The following is a 14,344-nucleotide window of genomic DNA, read 5'->3' on the forward strand; positions in this document are numbered from 1 at the left end:
AGGAGAATCTTCTAAAGCTTGACCAGGAAGGAAGCAGTGCAAGGAAGGCAATACGCAGGTTTCCTCTTTGCAAGGTGGCCACTGGTATTGGAGTCACAAGCAATATACCTGTCATTAGTAGGTGGAGAGAAATGCATTGCTCACTACTGGTGACGTAACAGGTGCTGTCCAATAGGTGTCCATGGCACACATGCAACTGCGTTCCACACAACACTCTAAATCACATTTCCCCTACCAGCTTGGGAATGATCCTCATTTTCCTAGCAATAAGACTCTGGTGATATCCCAGTCACTTGTCATAAGAAATTTGGATAACTACATTTGTTGCATTCCAACGGATATTTTCCTTGTTCTGTTCACATTATCTACAGCTTTGGCAAAGGCCAGAAACGCTATGTTGATAAGCCTGCAGCTTCATGATGATTGTAGAGTTGGAAGGAATCCCAAGGCTCATCTAGTCCAACCCCGTGATTGATGGCCATCCAACCTCTGCTTAAAAACCTCCAAGGAATCACACACACATATAATGTGTGTCGCTGCTACATATTGTGAAATAATATTTTGCATGGGTCATAAAGGTAAAGGTACCCCTGCCCGTACGGGCCAGTTGTGACCGACTCCAGGGTTGCGCGCCCATCTCGCTTAAGAGGCCGGGGGCCAGTGCTGTCTGAGGACACTTCCAGGTCACGTGGCCAGTGTGACGAAGCTGCTCTGGCGAGCCAGCACCAGCGCAGCGAACGGAAACGCCGTTTACCTTCCCGCCAGAGCGGTACCTATTTATCTACTTGCACTTAAGGGTGCTTTCGAACTGCTAGGTGGGCAATACCCTTACCAGAAGGTGTGGGGAAAGGGTGATGGGAACACTTGTAGAGGCCTCACTAGGTGGTGTTCCCATACCCCCCCATAAGTGACTAGACAACCTTAGAAGACATCTGAAGGCAGTCCTGAATAGGGAAGTTTTTAAATGTTTTGTTGTGTTTCTATATTTGTTGGAAGCCGCCCAGAGTGCCTGGGGCATCCCAGTCCGATTGGGGGTGTGTGGTGTGTGTGTGACAACAACAGGATGTCCCTATCAAGATCACAAAGAACTTGCATATGGGAGTGGATTCAGCATGGACTGAAACAAAGGACAATGATCAGATCTTCCCTCAGGGGGCAGGAAACTGCGACTACCTTTTGTCATCAGAAAATGACTCATGGGGAGGGGGAAAGGAGGAACCAGCCAGGTGACAAGACACTCAGGTTACCACCAACTCCTCCCTCAACCCCTCCTTTCTGTAATGTATGCATGATGTTTCTGGGGGTGGGCTTGACCTAGAGGAGGGGAATTTCAAAAGTTTTTATAAGGTCTGGCACACCATCTTTCTGGGTCTTTCCTCTCACCTGCAAGTGAGGGGAGCACCCTGTCGCGACAGTCTTTCTTCAATAAAGACCAGGCCTACAGGCTGCTGATTTGCTTCAATTTACTCTGGTTGGCGTCTTTACTTTTTGTCCAAGGGAGCCCTCAGATTTTTCCGGTAACAGGGCTCAGTCTCTGAACTCGTCCCCTTCCCCCTTCTCAGATTCGCAGATTGGCACTCGGCACATGCCCAGAAGAACCGCCGACCTGGCTTCAGTTTCCTTTTTCTAGAGAGCGGTGGCCCTTCTGGAGCGAGGCACGTGCGCAGAGCCACCCCCCCACCCCCCGTTACTCTTTGTTCAGGCGTTTGTTTCAGCCAGGCTACGGAGGTGCCGGCGAAGGAGAAGCCCCTCCTGCCGCCGCCGCCGGACCCGCCCCTCGGCCTGGCGCTGCGCTCCCTGGGCAGACCCTCCGTCCCCGGCGGGGATGCGCCCTTGCGCGCGCGCGCGCCCCGCCTCCCCTCACGCTGCGCTTGGCCGGGCCGGTGCGCCCCGCGGCGGGCTGCGTGTCTCCCTCTGGCCGCCCTCCCTCCGCCTCCGCCCCGGGCGCGCCCATGTCCTCCACGCCGGTGCGCTCGCCCACCCTGCGGCCGCACAGGATGAAGAAGGACGAGTCCTTCCTGGGCAAGCTCGGCGGCACGCTGGCCAGGAAGAAGAAAGCCCGAGAGGGTGAGCGGGGCGCCGGGAGGGAGGGCGCAGAGCCGGGAGGGGGGCCCGGGGCGCCCGGAGGACGAGGAGGAGGAGGAAGACCCGGCGGGCTGCCGTGTGGGGTGGGGGGACTCGCGCAGCCCTGGCTGCCCTAGAAGGAGGCTTAGGATCGCAGCTGCGCGCTGCCTCTCCGCTCGGAATGCGAAGCGCCCAGCCCAGCCCGCCGCCCTCTGATTATTTCCAGTTGTCTGGAAACTTTCTCGTGGAGGGAGCCAGGGACAATGGAGCGGGAAGGGGGCTGAGGAGAAGTTCCCCAGGAGTCCTCTTCTGTCTCCTGCAAGATGAGGGAGGCTTCCGCGGGGTGGAGTTGTGCCAAATGACTGTGCCAGCTGGCGCAACGGGCTCCCCTTGGAAGAGCAGCTCAGATCTCACTTGCACTGCAGACGGGTAGCTCTGTTTGTAAACCCCTGTATCGTCCTGCCTCTCTGCAATTTGGGAATACAGTGGTACCTCGGGTTACATATGCTTCAGGTTACAGACTCTGCTAACCCAGAAATAGTGCTTCAGGTTAAGAACTTTGCTTCAGGATGAGAACAGAAATCACACGGCGGCAGCGGGATGCCCCATTAGCTAAAGTGGTGCTTCAGTTTAAGAACAGTTTCAGGTTAAGTACGGACCTCCGGAACAAATTAAGTACTTAACCCGAGGTACCACTGTAATGATGCCTTTCTACCACACACGGTTGTTGTAAAGGTGATCAAGAAATGAGATCATTGGTGATTTGCAGGGAGCGAAACAAGTCCCCACCCTTTTTTGGAGGGCTTCCATGTCTTTGATAGGTGCACTGCAGGCAGAAATGGCAGGGGAAGCGTTTCCTGCCATGGTATCATAGAATCGTAGAGTTGGGAGGGACCCCTAGGGTCATCTAGTCCAGCCCCTTGCAATGCCGGAATCTCAACACATGGTCACCCATCCAGTGAAAAACTTTTTTTTATTAAAGGCACAGATGGAAGCACGTTTGGGGAAAGGAATGTGGCAACTTGGTGCTTCAAATATAGGTCATGATTAGTGTAGAGAGACAACTTATCAAAGTATGTAAGAGGTTAGCAGACTCACACACATATAGTGTGAGGGCCTAGAATAGAAGGGTGGGGGAGGGTGGAGGGTTCCCACCCTCTCTTTAGAGAGAATCATAGAGTTGGAAGAGACCACAAGGGCCATCGAGTCCAACCCCCTGCCAAGCAGGAAACACCATCAGAGCACTCCTGACATATGGTTGTCAAGCCTCTGCTTAAAGACCTCCAAAGAAGGAGACTCCACCACACTCCTTGGCAGCAAATTCCACTGTCAAACAGCTCTTACTGTCAGGAAGTTCTTCCTAATGTTTAGGTGGAATCTTCTTTCTTGTAGTTTGGATCCATTGCTCCGTGTCCGCTTCTCTGGAGCAGCAGAAAACAACCTTTCTCCCTCCTCTATGTGACATCCTTTTATATATTTGTACATGGCTATCATATCACCCCTTAACCTCCTCTTCTCCAGGCTAAACATGCCCAGCTCCCTTAGCCGTTCCTCATAAGGCATCGTTTCCAGACCTTTGACCATTTTGGTTGCCCTCCTCTGGACACGTTCCAGTTTGTCAGTGTCCTTCTTGAACTGTGGTGCCCAGAACTGGACACAGTACTCCAGGTGAGGTCTGACCAGAGCAGAATACAGTGGCACTATTACTTCCCTTGAGAAGGGAAGCATTGAACAAGCCATTCTTTGAAATCTTTACACAAGTAAATCAGAATCCTTTGACTAATTTCACATTGTAGCCGAGACGTATTTAAATGGATGTATTTCTTAACCACCCCAGAAATTGGAACAAGTGCTCAATAAACAGCAAATATGATTTAACCTCTGCACAGACTTTGTGCAAACAAATGGGGATGGATGTTCAACAAATCGCTTGTCTGAAGGAGTCCTTGATAGAGGAGGCGGCGGCGTTGCACAACTACAGCTCTCCTCACCATTGGACATACCTGGGGGCCAGAGATTTCCTATCCCTGAGTTAAATCTCATTGCATCTTACTACCACCTGACAGGGGGGGTTTAAGCACGGGTGGAAAAATTGCTTGTCTAAAAGATACCCTTGAGCTAAACCCAACTCCACAAAAATTGCTCTACTCTGTCTTGAAATGTGGTTCATTGCACACCAGAAACTGGATGCTAATCCACCATTGTATAGGCTAGTGGTATTTTCTCTCCACCTCCCCAGCTCCAGGTTATTTATATGCAACTTTTTTCACAAGTAAATCTGTTCTCAAAGCAGTTCACAGGGGGGAAAGCGGCTTACACCTCCCAGTCCTATTCATGTTTATTTGGAAGTTCAATGTGAAGAAACAGGGGGGCATTGGGTGTCTTTTAGGGCACATTCCCCATTCATACGGGGCAGTTGTGATGCCAACAGATCTGGTAAGTGTCTTGCAGACAGAAGGTCGCAGGTTCAATCCTTGGTGTACTGGGATAGACTCCTGCCTGAAACCCTGGAGGACTCCTGTTGGTCAGCGGGTAGAGCAGACCGTCCTGAGTTAGAAGGAGCAGCTTGCTTCGAGGGAAGCTGCCCAGAGTGGCTTCAGATGGGTAGGGAACAAATTAGTAATAAATTTCCAAGTCATAAGTTGAGTTTGTTGTTGTGAAAGTTGCACAGGGTTTAGAAAAATGTTGCAATGAGCACATGAGGACTAAGCTGCAGTCAACTGGCAGGAAATCCAGCAGTCACTTCCTTCAGTTGTGTCTGTTTTGATTTCTAAGCTGATCAAAAATGTTCTTGGCTTTGATGTAAAAGATTGGGGAAGTGTTACCAGCATTCTTTTGAATGGCTATTAAAACAACTCATTTTAAATGAACTTAACAGTGGAGCCCTTAGGTCCTATTTAAATGTAATGCCTTGTAAGAAAACTCATCTGTTTCCTGGACTTCCTTGCCTACACTTAGTGTTGGCGTGCCAGGGGAGCATGGCACCAGCATGTGACCTTTGCAAGTAGAACAGTTGAACTTTAAGCATGGAACCAGTTTCATGGCATGCACCAAAGGCTGCCCAAGATGGCATCTGAATTAGGATATTTACTTGGAAAAATTCTGCAGAATTTCCAGGGCCTTGTTTAGGATCGCACCCTGATGGAGCCTGACCTTAAACACGTTCCCTTGGAAATTAAGTCCCACTGGGTGGGTGCAGGAGGACTTACTCCATTGTAAGCATGCTGAGAACTGTAGTTTTCAAGAAGATAAACACAAGCGCATCGCTTCCCAATGTGGATCAAAGGAAGTTGCTTCCCTTCCCCCTCCCTTTCCTGCCGGACTTCCTAGCTTGCCACATTTCCTTTCATTATTAACATTTTAAAATGCAAAGGTTTGCAGCTGTTTTCTCTAGATCATCTGTTCCCAAGCTGTAAAATGATGTGCTTAGAGCTGGGGCTTAATTTGATCCAGTGCTTGCCAGCAGTGATGGAAAGACCCGCTCAAGGTTATTGGCCATTAATCTGTTGTTCAGTTTCCCATACAGACCAGTGCTGGTGAGTCAGTTTGGCCTTTGTGCCCTTTCTGATGCCCTGGGCCAAGGGTCAGCAAACTTTTTCAGCAGGGTGCTGGTCCACTGTCTCTCAGACTTTGTGGGGGGCCGGACTATATTTTTTTTTTGGGGGGGGGAGAATGAATTCCTAAGCCCCACAAATAACCCAGAGATGCATTCTAAATAAAAACACACATTCTACTCATGTGAAAACACGCTGGACTGTCCGCGAGTCGGATTGAGAAGGCGACTGGGCTGGCCCTGGCCCCTGGGCCTTAGTTTGCCTACCCACGCGCCTAGGCCGTAGAAAGGTGTCAGCTGAGGGTAGGATGAGTGATTGTATGAACACAATGGGCCTCATAGACAGTTGCAGAGGAATTATTGGTTCTCAGTGGGAAGGCAGCAAATTGACCAGAGCAGTCAACTGCGTGTGGATACACACAAGATTCTTTAATGTTTGTTTCTCATGACCCACTGACTTAGGCTTGCGGGATCTACTTTGTGTTTTATTTGAAAGAACCTTATGATCCAGCAATAAGAGCCAGGTGCTCCGAATTAAAGAGCTGGGTGTGTTTGAGCAGCTGCTGAGCAGAGGGCTTTGCTTTGAGTGCCAGGATGGACCTGGGTCCACAGTCCTTCTGCCCACAAATCAGTTCTTTGACTTTTCTTTGTTTCAGCTGATTAATTCCCATTTGGGATTCATTTTCTTGTTGCCATTGTCAAACAATTGGGAGCCAGAAATCTTGGCCTATTTACTGTACGTTAGCCAGAGATCTCTCAGGAGATCCCTATCTATGGCCTCCCACTCTTGCACTAACTGTTCTCCCATGTATTACTGTGGTGTCCGTGCACATGCATTTAAAATTACTGTGCCATGACCATCCCGGTATCTTTGGAACCCTTTGTCTTTAGAGAAGATCTTCCCTGATCTTTCCTTTCCAGAGAGTCCCAAGGCAGGCAGTTCACACTTTAGTCGTCTACCTTAAATGTGACCTCTTGCTTGTAGAGTAAAGGTTTGTGTGAAACAGTCTAATTTGAAAGCTGAATGGAACAACAGGTGAATGTTGTGTTGTTTATGTGAAGGTCCTTCTTGGGTTGTAAAAGTTTGCCTTGTAACCGAGCACACACAGTCCATAATGGTGGATCCTGATTCCTGTGAATTTATTGCTGCACTCAGCAACTGCCAAGTGCGCTGGGTTCTGCTGAGTTTGGCTGTTGTTTTGCCAGGTTTTGCCAGGTTGTGTTATGAGCGCAGCTTTTTGGCTAGAGGAATCTTCTCAGCTGAATTGATGCCGCTTCTTTAATTAGCTGGGAACAAAGTGGACTTCCTTAGTAAGCAGCATTGTGCTGTTTTCTTTTCTTTTGATAGGAGTAGCTTAACCAACGAGGCTGAATTTGGGTTTAGGCTGTTGAAGTGGTTAAGTGGGGAAACACAAGGGATGGCAAAAGCAGAGAAGAGAGGTGACAATGGCAAAAGAGGAGTGTTTGCAAAGGGTGCATGCGAACAAAAGCAACTGCAGGCTTTGTTACGCTTGGATGCTGCTGCTGCGGCTACATTTCTATCGCACCTTTCTTCCAAGGAGCTCAAAGGGATGCCCATAGCTTATGTTCTTTTCATTTTATCTTCACAACAGCCTGTGAGATAGGATAGAGCGATGGAGACAGTGTCTGGCCCGATGTCACCCATTGGACTTCATGGCTGAGTGGGAAATTGAGTCCTGGTCTCCCAGGTCCTGGTCCAGCACTAACCACTATACCTGAGATTGAGAACTATGGGGTCAAATGAAAACCAATACACCCCCCCTCCCAGAAACACTTTTAAAAGGCCATAAAAGGCCTGGTTAGAAAGAAACATTTTTGCCTGGTGCAGCAGAATCAAGGACCAAGGATGATGGGAGTTGTAGTCCAACAGCTTCTGGAGGGCCACACCTTCCACATCCCTGATGCAAAGTAATGTTAAAGTAAAAAGTGCTTTTGAACATGCGGAGTCCCTGAGACATTGTGTCCCCCCCACACCTGACACGGTCCAGCCTGATGTGGCACAGCAGAGGCCACGTTTTACCTGACCTGGTGAGAGCTACCTGGCCATGAAGAGATGGCATGTAGAGAGTCTACAAAGGGGGTTGTTTTGATGAGTATTGATGAACCATGGACAGTATTTGAAATACAGTACTGAGGCATCTTCCATTTACAGACTTAGCAAATTGCTTGGGCTTCTTGGCATTGCAAGCTTTTGCGTAAGCATAGCAGAGAGAATGCTGGACTTGGACCTGGAGACCTGGATTCAAATCCTTGATTAGCTATGAAGTGTATATGGTGACCTTGGGCCAGTCTCCAAATTTCTACCATATTTACCTCGTTGGCTGTTGTGAGGATAAATTGGAATAACCTTACAAGGATATTACCTGGGATAATCCCCAATCATTAATGACAAAATTAGCATGGGTAGTAAAGATGTACTTTATTTTAAGTGTGAGTGTGTGTGTATGAGAAAGGAAGCATTTTGTCTCTGGTTTCACTGAGATAATTTTCTCTCTTCTTTATTTTTCTTTTGACCACATAGTGGAAAATTCCGCAGAAGTTCCTTGGCTATAAAACACACACACACACACACACACACACACACACACACACGTTAAACTTCCACTATACTAAAGTGTGTATGTTGTGGGGGAAGGCTAATAAAGTAGCTCAAATGCATTTTGAAATTTCATTGTCCTCTATCTTAATGCAACATTGGGATTGGGATTAGAAAGGTGTGGTTCAAATGTGGACACGCAATTCGGAGACCTTTGGGTAAGCACCTGCCTTTTACAAGTTACAATTTGAAGAGTTAAACTACGAAACTCAAAGCACAGAAAGAGACTTTCAGAAGCTTAGAGAGAAACTTTCAGAAGCTGGCTTGGGCAGAGTCTTTCTGTGGCTTCCCCTGGTTATAGCAGAATACAGTGGTACCTCTGGTTAAGTACTTAATTCGTTCCGGAGGTCCGTTCTTAACCTGAAACTGTTCTTAACCTGAAGCACCACTTTAGCTAATGGGGCCTCCCGCTGCCGCCACGCCGCTGGAGCACAATTTCTGTTCTCATCCTGAAGCAAAGTTCTTAACCCGAGGTACTATTTCTGGGTTAGCGGAGTCTGTAACCTGAAGCGTATGGAACCCGAGGTACCACTGTAGTGGAGAATTAGTAAATATGCTGCAGAGACTGAGCCTGGCAGCTATCCTATGTCACATCACTAAAAACCCAATTCAGTAGAAGTGTAGGAAGCCATTAAATAATGCATGTTTACTCATCATTCAGTCTCGTTGTGTTCAGTGGGGCTTCTTCCAAGGAAGTGTGTTTAGGAAGGAAGTATGGTTTGCTCCACATCAAGATAGGGAGCTTTTAATCGCCCTCAAGCATAGGGAAAGGGGAGTTGGGATGCTGTGAGCTCAAGGCTTGCCTCTGCTCACTTGTTTCTGAATAGACTGGTTGTGTGTACTTCTTCCTGGCTCTTCTGTTGGGATGCAGCTTTCACCCTTTTGCTAAACCCTCAACTTCATCATCTGCTCACTTTGTCTGGAAATAATGTCTAAGCTTCACTGGGAAGACAGTTGCTGTTATGCCTGAAATAATTTTCAAACTGCTCTGCTGCATTTGGAGAATGTACTGCAGTGATAATTTGCTCGAATACTCTCCTGCCAAGAAAGGAACTTGGAAAGTGTAAGAAAGTAACGGGAGGTGAGGGGGGTGTCTCCAGAACCATGAAATAAAATTCTACAGCTCTCTTCTTTTATCCCAGGCTCAGTGAGACTTATTTTCTACATAGGTCCATTAAATTCCTACTAATGCCATTCAGACATTTCGGGATCTTGAGGAAAGAGTGCCAAAATTAAATAACCCCGTTTACTAACCAGGGCAGCCTGTGTTTTACTGGTCTTTTCTTGGTTTTAGCATCTAGCCCGCATCGCAAGGGATTGTTGCCTTAGGAGAGTGAGAAAAATTCTCAGGGATGACTCACACCCTGGCCATCACTTCTTTAATCTTCTACCCTCAGGCAGGAGATATAGAAGTATAATCAGCCATACCAACAGTCTAAAAAATAGCTTCTATCCATGGGCTGTTGAGCTGTTGAACAAAAAATAACATAGCGAAATTGACTTGCGAGGTGGTGTGTTGTTTGAGAAGAGATTGAGTGTTTGGGGATGGGATGGAGGCTCGTTTAATTTCATTATACACAGGCATTCTTCTTCTTCTTCTTCTTCTTATTATTATTATTAAAAGCTGTGCCTTCCCAGGTAACTAGCATAGCATAGCAAAACCCATGGCGCAATGCCATTGCTTTCTTTTCCAGCTGCTGTATCCTGGTGAGCATCTCTGGTGGCCTAACCACAAGGCTGTTGGATTTGGACGTAACGCCAAGGCAATGTTAGAAAACAAGCCATGGCTCATAAGCCAACAGCAACCATGGCTTAACATTGTGCTTTGCTGCCAGAAAGCAAGCCATGGTTAGCCTCTTGGATGTGCTCAGACATTCAGACAAATTACACTTTGGCTAAATCAGCCGTGGCTTATCGTATGTGCAAGCCAGGCCATTATTCCCAAACTTGCCAGGCCTAGCTGGTTGCAGCTTGCTGGGGGGAAATGCACATAAAGAGGAGAAGGGTGGAGCATGTTTTTATCATCTTCTGCCTAGCCTTCCTGCACCGTCACTTGTGTTCCCCAAACTGTGCCTATCCTTCAAATTCTTAACAATTACCCAAGATGTTGCAAGTAATGCATTGCAGTTGGACTTCTGCAAACTGAAGCAGGGGTGGAATCAACTTTTGTCCCTGACCTCGGATTGACCATCCTTTTTAGCAGTGAGTTCTGTGGTCTTGTAATGATTTATTTCTCCTCCTTCCTTTTGCTTTTAAGCCGTTGCAGTGTAGATATGTGTTCCTTTGCATCACATCTAGACAAAGATTTTCTGTTGGAAACATGGGGCTTTTCCAGGTTGAATGGGAACTCTTCAGTTCCTTTCTATTGCTGATTTGCTGCTTGATGCTGGGTCGGCTGCTGTTGCTGAACTGGTGAACTTGATCAAAAGAGCTTATTTATAAGAGCCACCAGCTATAATCCTTGGGGAGAACTAATCCTAACATATGCCCAGCTTGTTGGGAATATAAAAGAATAGGGAGCTGAGGTTGCTTACTGCATTCCAGATACAGAGTTAATTTGATAAAACCGGGCTGAATGTGCTTTGGGTTGTTGGCTGGTGTCATGGAGGAGCAGTTTGCTCATCACTGGCTCTTAAACAGCGCCCCCCCCCTTGTTTTGGAGGTTAAGAGGGAAAAAATGAAAATGGGCAAAGTGATATGATCACTTTGTGGAGTTTTGATACTTCAGTCATGAGCCAATGGATTTATAAGTCTGAACAATGATAACTGTTACCACCAACGTCCTTGGCAGTTTACAGAGTGACACCCCAAATGAAAGGGCTCTGCCCTGAGGAGCTTACAAAGTAGTAGATTTTGCATGAGGGTTAGGCAAAGGAGGGGAGAAAGCAGCACAGGTAATAAGGGATGGATATGAGAAAGTGCCGTTGTATAAATCTAAGCCTTATTGCAGGTGGCAGATAGGGACTGAGATGGCCATGCCAAGGGCCACATGGGAAAAGAGGGGTTTGAAGAAGGGGGGGGGACATGCTATTGCCAGAATGGTGCCCTCCAGCTGCTGTTGAACTCCAGCTGTCAGCCCTTGTAGGCAGCATGGCCAGCAATGTTAGGATAATAGTCTGTCAACATTTGGAGGGCAGCAGGCTGACTACCTTGATGTAGCCCTCCCTCCCTCCCCCCACAGATATTTATTAAAGTTTTCGCAATCCAATAAAAATAGTTTCTAGAACAAATAGAATCAAAAAGACAAGAAAGAGAGGAAAGATAGAACAAGAAAAGAAAGGGGGAAAGAAAGAAGGAGGAGAAGAAAGGAACAGAGAAATAAGAAGAGTAAAATTAACACCAGTAATAATCATAATAAAACACAAAATTACATGTATATAGCCCTCTGTCATAATTATGCCTTGACCTTCAATCCACATACAAAGAAGTGAGTCTTCCAGTGGATGTAGCTCTTCCTGGAGAGAGGAGCGGTTCTTGGAGGGAGCTCCATCTCATTTACTCCGTGATTTCAAAGTGCTTTGGAAACAATGGCCAGCCAATTCAGACACAGACAGAAAAGTACAAAGAAGCACAGAAAATGCACTGGGTGTTGCTCATGTATCCAAATTGCAATTTCAAGTCTCTCCAGGATGGAGGTGGTACCTGTTTCCATTCTACAAATGGAGAAAAATGAGGCAAAGATTGTTAGTCGATTGGATTTACTGTTTGTAAAAATCTCAATTCTTCTGGTTACCTGCAAGGAATAAATATCTCCAGGTGACCAGAGTGAACACGGGAGATGAGCTGGTCCTTGCTTTTTCTCATGTCTCCTGTCTGCCAGAAATGACTGACACATGGCAGCAGGTGGGCTGGAAGAGAACCCATCAGAGGGCTGGTTACTTTGAGGGACCTCTTTGCAAGACTCTCTTTGACACGGCCAGGAAGTTCGCTACTGCAGCTCTCCAAGAGGTCCGCAACTATCCTTTATGCTCTCCTAAAAGCCGGGCAGAGCACCATTGTGGCTTCACTTAGGCGGAAGATACTGTGTCCTCTGTCCCATAATTAGCCGCTCTATTCAACATCATCATGACAGCTGCTGTTTTGCAATACTGCGAGGTTCAGGCCTTGGATCAGAAATAACTGCAGCTAAAATTAAATAGCAGTTATCATCCGGCTTGCTTTTCCAAGCAGCCAGACTGCTGATGGCCATTAAGAAGAAACTCGATTGTTAGGATTTAGAAAGCGGCTGCAGCGAACTTCAAGGTGCTGCTGGCTTTGAACTTCGGGGTTTTTCGTCTGCTGTAGACAGGGAAATTGCAGCTTGTTTGTCTAAGAGTATTTTGTAAGGTGTGATTAAAATGGAATCATAGAATCATAGAATCATAGAGTTGGAAGAGACCACAAGGGCCATCGAGTCCAACCCCCTGCCAAGCAGGAAACACCATCAGAGCACTCCTGACATATGGTTGTCAAGCCTCTGCTTAAAGACCTCCAAAGAAGGAGACTCCACCACACTCCTTGGCAGCAAATTCCACTGTTGAACAGCTCTTACTGTCAGGAAGTTCTTCCTAATGTTTAGGTGGAATCTTCTTTCCTGCAGTTTGGATCCATTGCTCCGTGTCCGCTTCTCTGGAGCAGCAGAAAACAACCTTTCTCCCTCCTCTATATGACATCCTTTTATATATTTGAACATGGCTATCATATCACCCCTTAACCTCCTCTTCTCCAGGCTAAACATGCCCAGCTCCCTTAGCCGTTCCTCATAAGGCATCGTTTCCAGGCCTTTGACCATTTTGGTTGCCCTCCTCTGGACACGTTCCAGTTTGTCAGTGTCCTTCTTGAACTGTGGTGCCCAGAACTGGACACAGTACTCCAGGTGAGGTCTGACCAGAGCAGAATACAGTGGCCCTATTACTTCCCTTGATCTAGATGCTATACTCCTATTGATGCAGCCCAGAATTGCATTGGCTTTTTTAGCTGAAGGGGAAGGGGTTAAAAGCAATTTTTAAACATAGAATGGTAGAGTTGGAAGGGACCCTGAAGATCAACTAGTCCAACCCCCTTCAATGCAGGAATATGTAGCCATCCCATATGGGGATTGAACCTGCAACCTTGGGGTTGTCAGCAGCACACTGTAGCCAACTTCTCATATTAACGGTATCTGAGGGCTAATTCCCTGTGGATTCTTACTGTGCTGTTATGTTAACATAGAGAGGAAGGAACCATGACAATTGCCCCATGACTGCCATTCCTTTATCCATCTGTTACTGGAGCCTAGTGAGGTGGTGACGGCAAATAATTTTATTATCTATTCATTTTTAAAATAAAAAATATTGCCCTTCAATGTAAATATTTCCAGGGCAGCGCACAATGTTAAAACTATTTAAAACTGATCTCCAAGGGACAATTGCTGGTGTCATCAACATCTCCACCTCCAGTCCCATCGCTTCAGACCGTGGACCAGGCTGGCTGGGGCGGAGGGAAGGAGCCGGCTCAGTTCCTAAGGGTTCCAACAAAATTCTGTGGGACATAATAAGTAGGCTGTAACTTGAACTTCGTCCAGATGGTGCTGAACCTCCTCCTTCCACTGGGGGGCACCTGGGGCAGAGAGTAGGTTGGTGCCCTTGAGTGGTGTAATAGTTAGAAGGTTGGACTAGGACCTGGCAGACACGGGTTCAAATCCCCACATGGCCCAAAACCCTAAAATGTATTTTATATAATCGACTTTTTATTTTTATTACTATTCTTTGTATATCGTATTGTTGTTTTATTGCTATGGCCGATGGCTGACGCAAATAAAGATTCACTCCTTCATTCCCCACATGGCCACTAGGTGACCTTGGGGGGGCCGCTGTCTCTCAGCCTAACCTACCTCACAGGGTTGTTGCCGGGATTGAAGGAGAAGGGGTGGACATTGTACACCACATAGCTCCTTGGAGAAAAAAGAGAGAGATAAACGCAGCGAATGAATGAATGAATAAAAAGTTGGTTTCTCCTACAGCAAATGGTTGATCTCTTGGTGGGTGGGGGAATAAAGGGGTTGCTATGGCTGGGGAGCGGGGGGACTCTTGTAGTAAAGGCACAGCCTCCTCTCAGTTTTTCGCGCCCTGGGCAGCCTCCACACCTGGAAA

The 14,344-nt window shown here is 47.1% G+C and overlaps 1 protein-coding gene across 1 annotated transcript in view; it reads left to right on the plus strand.

Moving 5' to 3' along the window:
• Positions 1–1,806: 1,806 nt before the first annotated feature.
• Positions 1,807–14,344, plus strand: part of PARVB (parvin beta) — a 44,202-nt gene continuing 31,664 nt past the window's right edge. Inside the window, exon 1 of the mRNA XM_028728718.2 lies at positions 1,807–2,067. Coding sequence (XP_028584551.1) covers positions 1,953–2,067 — 115 coding nt within the window. The 5' untranslated portion in view covers positions 1,807–1,952. The remainder of the gene's footprint in view (positions 2,068–14,344) is intronic.

Source organism: Podarcis muralis, chromosome 6, assembly GCF_964188315.1.
Source record: "Podarcis muralis chromosome 6, rPodMur119.hap1.1, whole genome shotgun sequence".
NCBI classification, from domain to species: Eukaryota; Metazoa; Chordata; class Lepidosauria; order Squamata; family Lacertidae; genus Podarcis; species Podarcis muralis.